Genomic DNA, 13,936 nt, shown 5'->3' on the forward strand with positions numbered 1-13,936 from the left:
CTGTGAAAGAGTAGTGGAAATTAAAATAAATTTAATATATTTTAAATACAATTGTATTTTATGAATATTTTGAATACCAGATGTGGAGTTTTCTTTTAACCACTTTATTACTTTTGAGCACAGTTGTAGATATCAGCCCTGTTCTCAAGGCTGTGAATATTTCAAATTCAAAGGAGCTGTGTTTTTTTCTTAAATAGAATCTCAGATAAGGGTTATGTGGCTCAGAAATTAGATGGCTAAATAGCTTACTATTTACTCTGCAGAGAGACAAAATCATTGTGATATCTAGATGCTGAAAGAATGACTTCATGGTATATGGTAAGTGTGAATGGCAGATAGTCTAAACCCTTGCTTCAGATCGCATATTTGAATCCTGGAATGCTCAGTGCAATTTTTTGTCCTTTTGAGGTAGGTAAAGCAACAGCTGTAAAGTTCATTACGTGTTCAACTTTCAGCTAAATCTGAAAAGCTAAAGCTTGTATGTGTTGGTTCACATTAAGAAAAGCGGAAGAGACGGGTATTTTCTAAAGTCTTGGGGTAAAACATCATTCTCTGGTCTGTCTTCGTGTTCTGTTCATCAGCTCCATGGCTCTGCTGGCCGCTGTGGAAGTGCCAGTACTTATTGGTGCTTGAGGCAGTTCTTCAGTTCTGGCTTTAGTTATATTGATAAAAATGAACATGTTTTAAAGAGTAGCATACAGGTACGGATAAGGGTTGTAGGTAAGCTGGAAGTTTAGATTCCTTCAAGTCCTACAGAAATACTTAGTGCCAGTCTTTGAAATGGGTTGGGGAGAATTAACAGGGTTTAGAGTGGCACATTCAAGCCTGGGTTTGAGGCAGTGGTGGGAGGGGAGAGACTTGTCAGGCCTCAGCTAGTCTGTGCCAGGTAGCAAACGAGCAACAACTGCTCAACACTATAAGCCCTTCAGCTTCCTTTTCTGGAAGAGAATAGGGTGCATTAATCTGGTGCTGGTTCGGAAAATTTGGAGATCAGCTGTGATCTCTGTCAGACTTGCCCTCTGCTACTTGTTCCAGTCCACAGGACTGGAGAGAGCCTAACTCGTGCCATGGCTGGCGCAGCAGGACAGGCAGCTTTGTGCTCGCTCTGAGAGAGGGGCCTGGCTGGACTCGGAGGTAGAGCAGAGGTTCCTGCCTGGCAGAGCCTTGAAGAGAGGTAAGCCAGGCAGGAGAGAACTTCTTGGTTTACTGTACTGAATATGTTTCAGGTGTGGCACTATCAGGTGGTATCCTGTCAAAGCAATTGTTTCTCTAACAATTCTCAATACATGATTATGCGCATGTATATGCCTAATGTGACTTGTTTCTGGAGATAATGATCCCCCAAGGTGCCTAGGGATGAGTTTAGTTCATGTTGTTCTTTGGGGAATTTAACATGAGATGTTCTGTGCTATCCAATAGCACAAACAGATTCACAATAGAAGGCAGGTCACAGTGCTTCTGAAAGGCTCAGTCTTTGTTATGCACCATGTATTCAAAACAATACATGCTAGAGAGGGCTTAAAAAATTTATCCAACACCAACAAGCCAGATGACTGAAAGTCCTCCTGGCAGTCTGAATGATGTGGGAGAGATCTGGGAGTGGTGTTAAAATGGAGCAAAACCCTGATAACAGCCAGCATCAACACCCAACTTCTGGGAGAGCAAAAAGTGATGGGACTCCTCCTAGGTCATGTTACTGAAATGTCAGCATTTGTGATCAGTACCAGGATATATATCTTCATATTTCCTTTGTAGTGCCCTTGTCTCCAAGCACTCGAATTGCATGACTAGAGAGAATCCCTGATAGACACTGAAGAATGTTTACAAAACACTTGCCAATTTTCTTGTTAGCCAGTTCTCAGAGCTGTAAGATCACTTGAAATCTGTTTTTCTTGGACAAGATTGTGATCAACAGTAGAAGTTGTGCCTGAATCCCTGGACTATCAGCTCTGCCGTGCTTCTGATTGGAATGTTGTTCTTGCAATCAAATGGCCAAAAAGAGTTCTTCTGTTTCAAACAAATGTCTGTGCTTCATTATTTCTATGCTTTACAAATTTCTGTGCCTACAAATCTCTGTGGATTGGGCACTCCAGCAGAATTTTTCAAGACTAACTTCTAGACCTCCAATTTGGACACTCACTAATCTGTAGTTGTAAGGTAAGCCATTTCAATGAGTTTCTATAGGCTGTGATATGAGGTGGAAGTTTCTTAGAGGACTGATAATGTAAACACCATAATGTGCTATGAAAGCCACGTTTTAAGTGCTTGCCTGATAACAGGGAGGGTCTGCAATTCTTTGGTTTTTCTGCTTGCTGAGTCCTTTCTGTCCTGTTCAGTTCCTTCTGTGCTGTAACTATTTGTGTCATTCCTTTTAGGATTCAGAAGGAGGTCTCTATGTGTGCATGAACACGTTTCTGGGATTTGGAAGGGAACACATTGAAAGGCATTACCGGAAAACAGGACAGTGTGTATATTTGCATCTGAAACGACATGTGATAGAGGTGAGACTTGTGGCTTCCCAACTAACTAACCCGGCAGTTCTTGGGTCTCTTGTGCTTGTTTAGGTAACGCATTTCAGACATAGGCCAAATCTTGAATAACAGAAATGAACATGTTCATATTTGGGGCTGGATATCAAATTCAGGTGTTTGGATCCCAACCAATCCTATAGCTTCAGTTCTGAGATGAATCAAATGCCCTGAAGAGTCAGATCTTAAAGGCAGTTTGTTTCGTGACTTCCGCTGATCTCTCTCACTACATGCTTCTGCGTATCACATACATACTGTCTGCATATTATGTGCATACTGTAGGTAGCTAAATACTTTTCTGAAACCTGCCTTTGAAGTGTAGAATTACTGGTTTTGGCTCAGATTTGGCTAGAAGCTTCTGAGATTATTTTTTTTCATATGAGGTTTCATCTCAGGGTGACAGGACTTCTTTTCATCCTAAGATTTCTGTACAATTAAATCATGAGCCCTAATCCTGACCTGGCCTGGGATCTAAAGCTTAGCTTAAATTAATGCTGGATTCTAGAGCCACACACCGACCTCATTCAGTCTTACGCCCGCTCACACATGGATATATACACACAAACTTCATGTTCACTGTTCTTCCGTAATATCACTGCATATCAACAGTAATTTATAACCTGTGCTTTTTAGAACACCTGTTTGTGTGTGATTTGCCTGGCATCTTTAAAGGGCTGTTAATGACTTCTGACCTGAGCTATATGGAAGGCACTGGGTTTGCTTATAGCTCACTCTCCCATAAGCCCTGTCTCTTTTGGCAAGTTAGAGGGCCTAAAATAGCTGCTTGGAGCGGGATAGAATACTTCACGTTTCGCATTTCACAGCAATGTTTCCCCTGGGTGATGAAGGCCCTGAGTTATGTAAAGTGCCCTGACCACTTATTTCCAGTAGATGACTATTCATATTTTATCAGAATTATAGTGAGGTGGATTGCATGTCTCCCAGGTTGAGACTGTTAATTATGTTTGTTATACTTTAGAATTGCCTTTCCTTGTAAAGGTGATAGCAACATTTTCTGTCACACTGTTAACTGAGTTTTTGGAGAGCCTAGTCTAGTTTTAGCAACAGTTTGTCTGAGTGAATTTAACATTCTTGAAAGATGATATCTAAGACTAGAGACAGGTGGGCAGAAATCCTGTCATTTTATTCCAGCGTGCGACCTTGGAATTTTCAATATTAAGGTAAACTGGGGTTAAAGTGAGGCCTCAAAAATTCATTTCCTGGATAAAGATTAGGCTGAAGAACTCCAAAAGGGAGAAACAAATATACCAACTGTTGTTTGGTGTTGCATACACCTTCAATTGAACTAGTTCAGTGGTTCCTATTTTTCTCCTTGTGAATCATGATGTAGCAGAGGGGCCTGGCACCTACGTTGGGAGGTGGTAACACCCTGGTGCACTGAGTCACGTGGTAGGAAACAGTGTTTGACTATACCGTACAGGTGAATGTTGTGTCATCTAACATGGCTTATAGATAGAATTCCTCATATGTTAGCTGTGGATTTTATTTACCATGACTGTTTGCTTCTTACGTGCTATCCATGTTTTCTTTTGAGCAATGTGAAACATCAGGCCTTCACTGGAACAGTTTTATGAAGTGTCTGGCACATGCTGCATTGTGGTTTTGGTTTTTTTAAGCCAAGCTTTTGATGGTGTGGGATACAGTAAGGCCAAAGGCATTGGATATGCTATCTTAGGATTCTTTTAGTGAGGCTGCTATTCTTGCCTGTGGTTCCCTTGGCATCATCCTTGCAGAATGCACTGCATTGCTGCAGAAATCCCTGTTTGCTTCCAAAGGTGTTTGGATTAAGTATGAGTCGTGTATCTTGTCACAATTCAGTTAGAAAATAAGGGTCAGATCTTCAGCCTACTGGCTTCAGTAGAGCTAGAGTATCTGCCAGTGGCATATCAGCACCAGAGGCATCTGTTGAATCGTCCGAAACGTGCACAAGGGCAAGTTCTGGAGCACCCTCTGGTAAAATTGTTAACTATATCAAGAAAATTGATTTTTTTCTGTTTCTTTTTCCCTGAATTTCACTTTCAGAATCTTTAAATCAGCCACTCTCCTGTAGTGTATGACTGTTTTATACAACTGTCTGGGTAATATTCAGCCCCGGGCAGAGCTTTAGCTTGGTGCTATAATGGTACCTCAGCCCTGTTGAAAACACTGGGCAGAGAAGCATGACATTACCTACAGTGATGGGTTCCTGGATATTATTCGGTGATGGCCCTGTTATAAAAAATGTGGCACTGGTGCGGTTAAAGGGAATGCAGACTAGGCTACACTGACACCTTGTACGAGAAGCATCACAAATGGAATTTAATGCCACAACTGATGCATTGTGTGGACTCCCATTTGCTGGGTGTGTCACATCTGTTAGAAGCCAAAGTTGTTTTGTGAATGGGGAACATTTTCAGTGATTTCTGACAGGTGGAGAAACAAGGTAAAAACCTGTCAGGTTCTGGGTTTTTCAGGAGTATTGAGCATCTGCAATTCCAGTCCAGTTATTTTCAGCAGTTTGGAAAATCAAGCTGAAATATTTAATGTCAGGCTGGCAGTGATAAACACTCCATGTGAATTCTTCCTCTTTGAAATCTCTAGTCTTAATGACTTTCACAACATCCCACCTGGTGACATCAGAATTCAATTGGATTTTTTTTAGTTCTGATGCTATAATCCTGGGAGTATGTGTAATTTATTCATAATATATTTGTAATTGAGTTATGTTGTGTCTTGCTGCTGCTTTTTTAAGATAGATTTGGATTCTTGGCTACTTTCTTTCCATTTTCCTTAATGGAAAAAAATGTTCTGCTTCTTATTTTCACTTCACTGAGAAATTTTTTAAAATTTTTTTTGTAATGCTGGAGTTGCAACCCTGACTCCCTTTCCCTAGGGCTCATATATATGGATAATAGGTTCTGTTCTTAAGTGCAGCCAAAGAGTGTTAGTTGGCATCTGCTCTTTCTAAGAATGGAAAACTTTTCTATGATGTATAAGACCTCACTGATGATTCAAGCGGTCTGCTTTGGCCAAAGCTTTATTTACATGGTGAAGGGAACCACCCAAAATATGTGACCCCTGCACCTACCAAGGAGCAGAGGCAAACATAAACTTGCCCTAGGCTGACAGGTTCTTGGCTGGTTTCTCTCCACCTGTTGTATCCCAATATTATTATTAAAAAAAAAAAAGTTGCCTAACAACCTTGCCAGTTACACTAACATTATACACTACATAATGCATCACGTTGGTGTTATAGCCACAGAGGCTTATTTGATTTAATTTGGTTTGATTTAATGGTGCCTGTTAATAAACAGTTTAAGAAGCAAGTGTATTGACTTTCACATTTCCTCAGCTACTAGCGTTTTCCCTAGTAGTCTGAGGTATTTTGAACTGGGAAAGTAGTGCTTGAAACTGAATGTCACTTCGGAGTTACTGTTCTCTGCAGTGGAGTTTAAATTAAAAAAATAAAATAAAATCCGCACTAAACAATTGCTTGGGTGTTGTCAGGTTTCCTCCATACTCTCTAATACTGAGAAATCATAGTGGTAACTTGGATTGACCTTAATGGAAGCAGGTATGGATCCTGACAGAAAGGGCATTTTTGTCTGGATAGAAGAAAATTAGCTGAACTAATAGATCACAACAAAGTGATCATACTGGAATTAGTTATGAAGGATTGAATCTTTTATGCAGATAATAGCTTTTTCTTCCCCTCTCTAATTCAGCTTTAGTCATTAAGAAATACTGTAGGGGATCTAGTGGTGAGAGGTCTGAGTGATGCTAGATGTCCCCGTCTTGTTGATAGAACAGCAGTCACCCATGGTGACCATGAGACATGCTCTGCTTGATTGCTAACAGAGCAAAGTATGAAGGATTCAGATGGTGGCTTTCTCACTCCATGAGGGTAATAAGCAATGATGAGTTGAATCCTGTTGTCAGAGGTTAATGAAGAGGATTTACGTTCTTGCTCAGCAAGGACTGTGATTTAATAGAAGGACCATGAACAGATAGATGTGTGTCAGAAATGGTGATGGTAGGGGGTTATTGCTGATTTACTGTTGCCTCGCTTGATGGATTTTTAATTGTTTCTTTCTCTCTTTCCAGAAGGTACCAGGGGCATCTGGTGGAGCTTCACCAAAAAGGAGGAATGCTAAGCTATTTTTAGGTATTGTGAACAGCTGCTTTCACACAGTCCTTTTCTGACCCTGTCTGCATGTGTACTTGGGTTCTGTCCACCATTGTGACTGGCTCTGGGGCTCCTTGTGGGTTTTCTTTTTCTGTTGGGTTATGTTTTTAAACTTTTGGTTCTAGGTTTTAAAGTTGGTCCAGACAAATAAGTAACTCTTAGCAATTTTGGTGCATATTCAGAGATATGTGTATGTGTACATGAAACATTTTAATCTAAAGTAGGCCCTCAACTATTCCCAAACAGCCTAGGGTTTGATAGGTATTTTTTGACTGATGCTGTCCCTTCTCTCTCTTTGTGATAACCACGAAGCACCCTTTTATTAAAATGTTTATCTATACTTAATGTTTAGATGTAACAGGGCCTCAGTGTGGCGCTGTTCTGCTCAGCAGCTGGTCATAGGAAGGGTTGTTACGTCAAAGCTGTTACACAGGTAAATGTTCTTAAGTCTTGTTGTGGTCTCTCCTGTAATGAATGCAACAATGCATATATCATGAGCATCTCTTACCAGTTCTTATTCCAGTATGTCCACAATTATATCCCCTTACTTCATGGAAAGCAGTTTTCTTACCATGTCCATTTAATCCAATATCCATTGATTCAGATTACCTAAAAACCTGAGGGCCTCATAAATATGGGCATGAGGAACTTAATGTAATGCCTATATTCTCCCTCCTCCCACCACTTGTGGTATTTCTTATTCATCTATTTATTCTCTCTGTATTAATAGTGAATAGTGATATTTTTTTTTTCTTCAGGTAATGAAGAGGTTAAATGTTTTCTTTACAATTGCCAGCTCTTATGGCTAAGGGGAAACAATAGCATGGCCTCCCTTTGGAATTCCTTTGATCTGTGGAATGTGTCCCTAAGAGGCCTTTGCAGATTGTGATTGATTAAATTGTTGCTGTTAATGTCTGGAGTAAGTTTTGTAAGGAGGACTTAGAGAGAAAAAAAGTCTTAAGATGAGTCATAAAGAAATGAAACTTCTTCTCTAAGAAGAGACTGTTAAGTCGCAGATGCTGGTCTAAATGCCATTTACTGTCAGTTTACACTGAAAATAATGTTTGTCACTGGATGCTTATAAAATAATTGGTTCAGAAACAAAGCTGACTGCAATGCAACAATGGTTGTACAGTGTTAACAATGTGAGTGTAAACAAGAAGTACAAAAGCACGGTCAAATTTTATTCTTGCTGATTTACTGCATACCTTTTGAGGCTCCCGTCATTGTGGTATGCCAGCATGCAGTGAACGTGGCTTAGTATCTCTGATGTGCCATGTTGGAGTCCTCAAATGCCATTCTTGCATGTGAGCATTTTGTTCCCACTGAGTAGATGTGGTGCAGCAGTTCCAAGTGTCCTGGTCCCAATGAACTTCTGAAGGTGGTGCACTTTCATTGGGGTGGATTTAGCACACGGAACTATCACCACTTAATCCAGCACTTCTGGAGTCGAACGCACTTTTGAAAATGTATCTCATCTGGTCCGTTCTGCTGCAGTCCTCTTTGCAGCCCCTGCTGGCTGGGAGTAAAATGGTATCAACTCTCTGCTCTGATCCTTGAGATCGTACTTCCGTGCATCCAAATGTTTTGTATCCACTTCTTTGGCTCAGCAGATTTCATTATTTGTTGGCCATGCCTAAAGAAAAGAACAAAGAATTATTCCTGTCCCTGTTCATAGCTGAGGAAATGAAAGCACGGAGAGGTCAGCTGATTTGATAATTTTGCATGTGACAGCAGCAGAGATGGTTAGTAAAAATTGGCATTTTATCTCTTAATCCAACATCTTCCTCATTGTTTCGGAGCTGCTGCAACTTCTCATCTTAACAGGTCGGTTTAGTTCTGTCTTTCTCATTGTGACCTTGGGTACCACCTATGGTAGAGGTTTGCACCAAACTGACTATTATCAGCCCATATAGGTAGCCTGCCATTTAGGGCTTACCCTGTCTGACAAGAATAGACAATGATCAATGGGTAACTAGCATCACTGTGTTACTAGGTGTCTTTGAATAATTCCCTGAAGGCCCAGAGATTTAAGGTTTCTATACAAAGTCAATCCAGTTTTGGCATTTGTTACATTGCTTCTTATAATCCTCTTTGATGTAAAGCTATTAAAGATACTAAAACCTTTACAATCTCCTTAGTATTGGGAAAACATCTTTTGGATGCCCACTGATTACTTTCTAGTGCTGCTGCTATCCAGCAAATGCAATGGAAACACAGACTGGTTGGGTCAGTCAACTGGAAGCTTTATCTTTCCCAATTAAAAGACCCATAGCAAAGTGTGTGTGCATGTGCACACGTGCATTAGGTTTTGGGCTCGTTTTGTTTTGTTTTTCTTTTGGAGAAGACTGGAGGGTGTTGGCTGTGAGTGTTCTATGTAATCAGGAAGCATAATAACATTGTGCATTGAAATGTATGAACTGCCTTTAATCTAGATGGTTTAGATGTTGCTAGGCAGTGTGGATATGGTAACTTCAGCTCAGACTGTGCAAGCTTTCAGGGGATTTGGGGTGATAGTTAAAGCAGACTGCATCACAGTGCATGGAGTAGTATCTTCACTGCATTGTTATCTAGGCTAGCAAGTTTGAAGATACTTGTGCTTGTCAATATGTGTGGCTATCGCACAAAGAAGTTTTAGATCCAGTCTGTAAAATGGAAAGAAATTAATTGATGGGACAAGATGATAGCTCCCCATGACTTCACAAGGTTCTCAGATAAGAAACAGCTGCACTGTTGTCTTTGGTATGCAACCTCTTGTTTAAATTAGCAACAGTATGGTAAAAGTGATACCAGTTTTGGAAAAAAAAAAAAGGCATGATGGGACCAGGAAAAGTATCATCACTAAATTTAATTTTCATATTAGCCCATCTGGAAAAAAAAGAATGGATCAAAATTGCTAGAAAGTTGTGTAAATATGACAGAACAGAAAAGAACCATTGTGGATTTTTCCGAAGTGAAGTAATGGTTCTGGGTCTGCCAGAATACTCTGGGACTATGTGTAGTAGTCCCCCTACGTATTCAGTGACTATGTAAATAAGAGCAATTCAATTAACAGGATGTACTGTGATCTTCCTTACAAGATCCTGGTCAAAAGGGGTAGTAGAATAAGAGAGAAGATCCTTGTGTTGAAGGGATTGGAGGCCCAGTTCTTACAGTTAGAAAGTTACCAGCAGAGTCCCCCTGGACCTGTTACTCCCAGGAGTTATCAGCAGAGTCCTTCATAATGTTCTAATTATGAAGAATTAATGCAATCGTAAATGGTCTGGAAAGGGATTGAAAAATGAGGAAATAGAGTTTGCTGGTTGATTTAACATTATCTAAGAGATTAAAAGTTATTTTTAATGTGTTACTAACTAAACAATAGATGAAGAAAATGTTGAAAAATGCAAAGAAGACAAGAATTGCTTTAACTGCGCGTGCACAGTGATGTGGACTAAATTAGCTATTACTGTTCAGAAAGGTAGTTGAGAGAGATGGTGTGAATGGTTCTGTGAAAATGTCAGCTGAATTGTCAGCAGCAGTGAAAGAATCAAGTGGAACATCAGGAGTAGAGTGACATTTTGTATTTTGTTCTCTATTATTTTGGTTTATAAATAAGTGAACCTCTCTTGAATAGAGAAACCACAGCTGCATGCAGTACCTCCCCCTGTTATCTCGTTCTCCAAAACCAGACAATCAAACCACACACCCGTGCCCCCGCCCAACAAACAAAAAACCCCAGATAGACATCTGGAAGCTAGGAGGTATACACTGAGGGGAGGAATCACCGCATTTTTGCCTTGTTCTGGTACCTCTTCCTGGGCATCTGTTGGTCCATGCCAGAGTCTGGACTCTAGGCTAAACAGGGCTGGCAGAGTGGCTGTCATAAAACTTGTCCGTAGACAGATGTCCTCTTCCAGATCAGTTACCATAGCAGTATCTGCCAGTGCAGCAAGTTGTGTGAGCTCTGTTTTGAGCAAAGTCAGGGCTAACACTTAGACCATCAATTAGAAGTGTTTTGAAGTACTCAAATAAACAGCTCTGTCAGCAGATCTGTGAGGATGGTAATTGCTGGTGAGAGGAGTGTCAGTGAGGAGCAGTATCCATGACACACAGCTGGTCTCAGAGAAGGCCTCGGAAAGGAAGAGAAAACTTCCACTTAGAGAGTCTGGGAGAATGTGTAAACTTGCTGAGCTTTTCCTGGATGGCACATGCCTGCCTACAGCAGCGAATGCACTTACGGCTACAGTTTCCAAGTGTAAAGACTGTTCATAAGAGTGGCCCTACTGGATTTGACCACAGCTCCACTTAGCTCTCCTAGATCTCGTAGCAGCCAGTAGCAGAACCCTGTTTTCAGACGGGATCTTTTTATTTGGTAAGCTTCTGAAGAGGACTTTCACCACGAGCGGTTTAAGTTTATATTTATGTAAGTAAGCACATATAGAGTATATATCTATGAATAGAAAAGTTGTGATCTTGGAGGATTTGAGTGTTTCCTGAGAATATTAAATTTTAGCCCAGTGAAGTTGTGCATGCTCCCCAGCAGTAGCAGTGGAATTGATTAGACCATGAGTGAACCTGTTGCTTTCTGGCTTTGCCATCTATGCTTGAGTTGAGTATAGAATGGTGAGCAGATACCTTACACTAATAGAGTCTTAATAGTTTGCTGGTTTAGGTAGAACTGTGGAAATTAGGCTAGACTAACAAAGGCTAATGCGGCTAGCAAAATAGTGAAGAATTTGAATTTTGGTGGTTTAACTTTGCTTGTTTAACATGTGACTGTGCCAGCAATCCAAGGGGTGAGGTCTATATCTAGCAATAAGAACAGCATACTAATGCTTTGGAGATCTAGCAAGCAATTTGAATGTTATTTTACAAGTAGTGAATGATCCAAATGATCCTAGTAGAAAGCTTTTCCTTTTGCCACAAAGAACGTTACGACTGCAAAGTGAATCTTTTTGTTTTAATTTCTTCTTTTTCATAGTTCATCTGATGAGGTCAGTGTCTCAGATGTGCCTGAAGACAGATGAACTGAATAGCTTATAGTTTGAAAAGTGCTGCCGCTGCAATTCATTATTATTTAGAGGCGTCAGGAAGAAATTACTTGATTTAAAGACTCAGTCCTCCACTTCCAAGTCAATACAAATTTGTTCATTGCTTTCAGTGAGAGCAGGATCAAGCCCAGATTCCTAACATGTCTTTCTAGTGTTTCAAAATTACTTGTAGGCTCTCTAGTCAACATCCTTATTCAATTTTCATGTTTGTATTCCCTTTCATATGCATACAGACACATCCATATGCACAGGAAATCCTGTTTGGGGGTCCTGCCTGGAGTCTCCTTATGCCACTATTATTAGCGCAGTCAGTCAGTAACTTGTCTAAATCTGACCTGGGCATGTCCACTCCTTTTCTTCCCGCCCGGTGGGTTGGTTTACAGTACTCTGTCTTCCACTTCCAGCTGCTGTTTTCAGTCAGTTTAGCAGCAATGCATTTCTCACCATCACTAAAGTGATGCCTGTGAGCTGGAGTAAATTTACTCTACTGACCGCTTGCCCAAAATAAAAATGTCAGTCAAGCCTCTATTTTAATGTGTCTGTTATTTTGCTTTGCCTGTTGTCCTGGCCTCCCAACACAACACTTATGACCTACGGACACTTTGTTTTAGTGAACATGGTGTTTAATTGGGGCTCTGAGGAGGCACCATAAAGCTGTTAGTCCACTAGAAGGGGAACATTGTCATGTAGACATTCACCACCAAGCTGTCAGCTCTTTAAAAAGATTACCAACTGGTTGGTTGTCTTGTGGCTCTGTCTTAGAACTGAGTAAACATTTTTGCCCGAGATTCTTGTACTCATAGTGCATCTTGGAAGAACATCATTGTCTAAGAAACAGCTTGCTTTGTATAGTGCTTGAAAGTTCATATTTTTCAGTGCCTTTAGTGTTACAGTAATTTTTAATCAAATATGCTCCATTTGCAAGTAGATTTCCCCCTGCTCCTCTTTTCTACAGTGACTCTTGTTCCTCTGTCAAATTCTGCACTAGTTTTAAAATCCAAGTTCGAAACTGCCTGCAGGCTGCTCATGATGCCCAGTGGCTATGGGGTCAACCTCTGCCCTCATTTAGTGTGGCTCCATTGCCTTCTAAAGTAGTAGTCATCTGTTTTTATTATATCTATGCTCATGCTTTAGCCATGTTGGCCCTTGCACAGGCACAGAAAATATAATGCAGGTAGAACTTCTTACTGAACTTAGCAACTACAGCTCTCAGTGCATACACGCCAAGATGTAAAAATATGAGTAGTGATCTGGGGGTTTTCAACTGGACATCGTTAAGGGGCCTGTCTGACAGTCAACAAAAGGGATTAGTTTATGTGGTCATCTGCTGTATCAAGGGATTTCAGCCAGTAACCTTAGAAGTCCTTCCCGCTCTTATGTACTGGATCTGAACCCTGAGAAACTGTCTTCAGAGTGATAATTGCCAAAAAGCACTGTCGGTCCTTTTAATTCCTATTCAGAGGGAGTAGGTGTGTGGAGTGGAAGTGTACCAGCTTTACATGGTCACCTTCAAAAGTGGGACTGCCAGTTAAATCCTCATGGTTTTATCCTGGATGTGTGTATCTTTCTTTAAAATAAGAAGTGTGATGCTGCCATATCGGCTTGTCAGACATCCAGAATGCCATGCTGACAGGACATTGTTTTCTGCTTTTCTGGTAACGTGAATGGTATGAAGCCTGAGAAGGTAAAAAGGAACTTTCCTTCCCTACCCATTGCACAGAAAAGGCTGATGCTCCTAAGTGTATGAAGTCCTTAGATGGCAGCGGGTGATTGCTAATAGGATACTCAGTCTTTCATCCCTAGATCACTAGTTCAAATGCAGGTCAGATCAGTAGCAGTAAAGTCGCTACTATCTGGCTGTTGTTGTCTGGCTTGTGAGATGAGCTGAAGTGTGTGTCATTGCTGTTTATATATAGCGGATTGTAAATACTATAAACTTAATGTCGGTATCATAAGCAAATGAAAATACCAGCAGGTCTTACACATGTCTACAGATAACAGCGGGTGATGAGAGCTGTCTTCAGGTTCCCTCTAGTGGCTGAGCGAAGTGCATAACTGCAGGCCCTTGGAAGAGGCGTTTGCTGCCTTTAAACCTGTCTGAACATACACTGAGGTTTTTATCCTCTCTGAGGAACCTCTGTCATATTTAGGAGATGGTCGGTACTTTTGGTTTTGCAATGCTGGCCACC

At 40.7% G+C, this 13,936-nt stretch overlaps 1 protein-coding gene across 1 annotated transcript in view; it reads left to right on the forward strand.

The window, feature by feature from the left end:
• Nucleotides 1-2,381: 2,381 nt before the first annotated feature.
• The window catches only part of USP13 (ubiquitin specific peptidase 13 (isopeptidase T-3)), a 44,972-nt gene continuing 33,417 nt past the window's right edge, over nucleotides 2,382-13,936 (forward strand). The window contains exons 1-2 of the mRNA XM_009321708.1: nucleotides 2,382-2,501; nucleotides 6,636-6,693. Of these exons, the coding sequence (XP_009319983.1) occupies nucleotides 2,403-2,501; nucleotides 6,636-6,693 (157 nt within the window). The 5' untranslated portion in view covers nucleotides 2,382-2,402. The remainder of the gene's footprint in view (nucleotides 2,502-6,635; nucleotides 6,694-13,936) is intronic.

The sequence above is a fragment of the Pygoscelis adeliae genome, unplaced genomic scaffold (assembly GCF_000699105.1).
Source record: "Pygoscelis adeliae isolate BGI_AS28 unplaced genomic scaffold, ASM69910v1 Scaffold223, whole genome shotgun sequence".
NCBI classification, from domain to species: Eukaryota; Metazoa; Chordata; class Aves; order Sphenisciformes; family Spheniscidae; genus Pygoscelis; species Pygoscelis adeliae.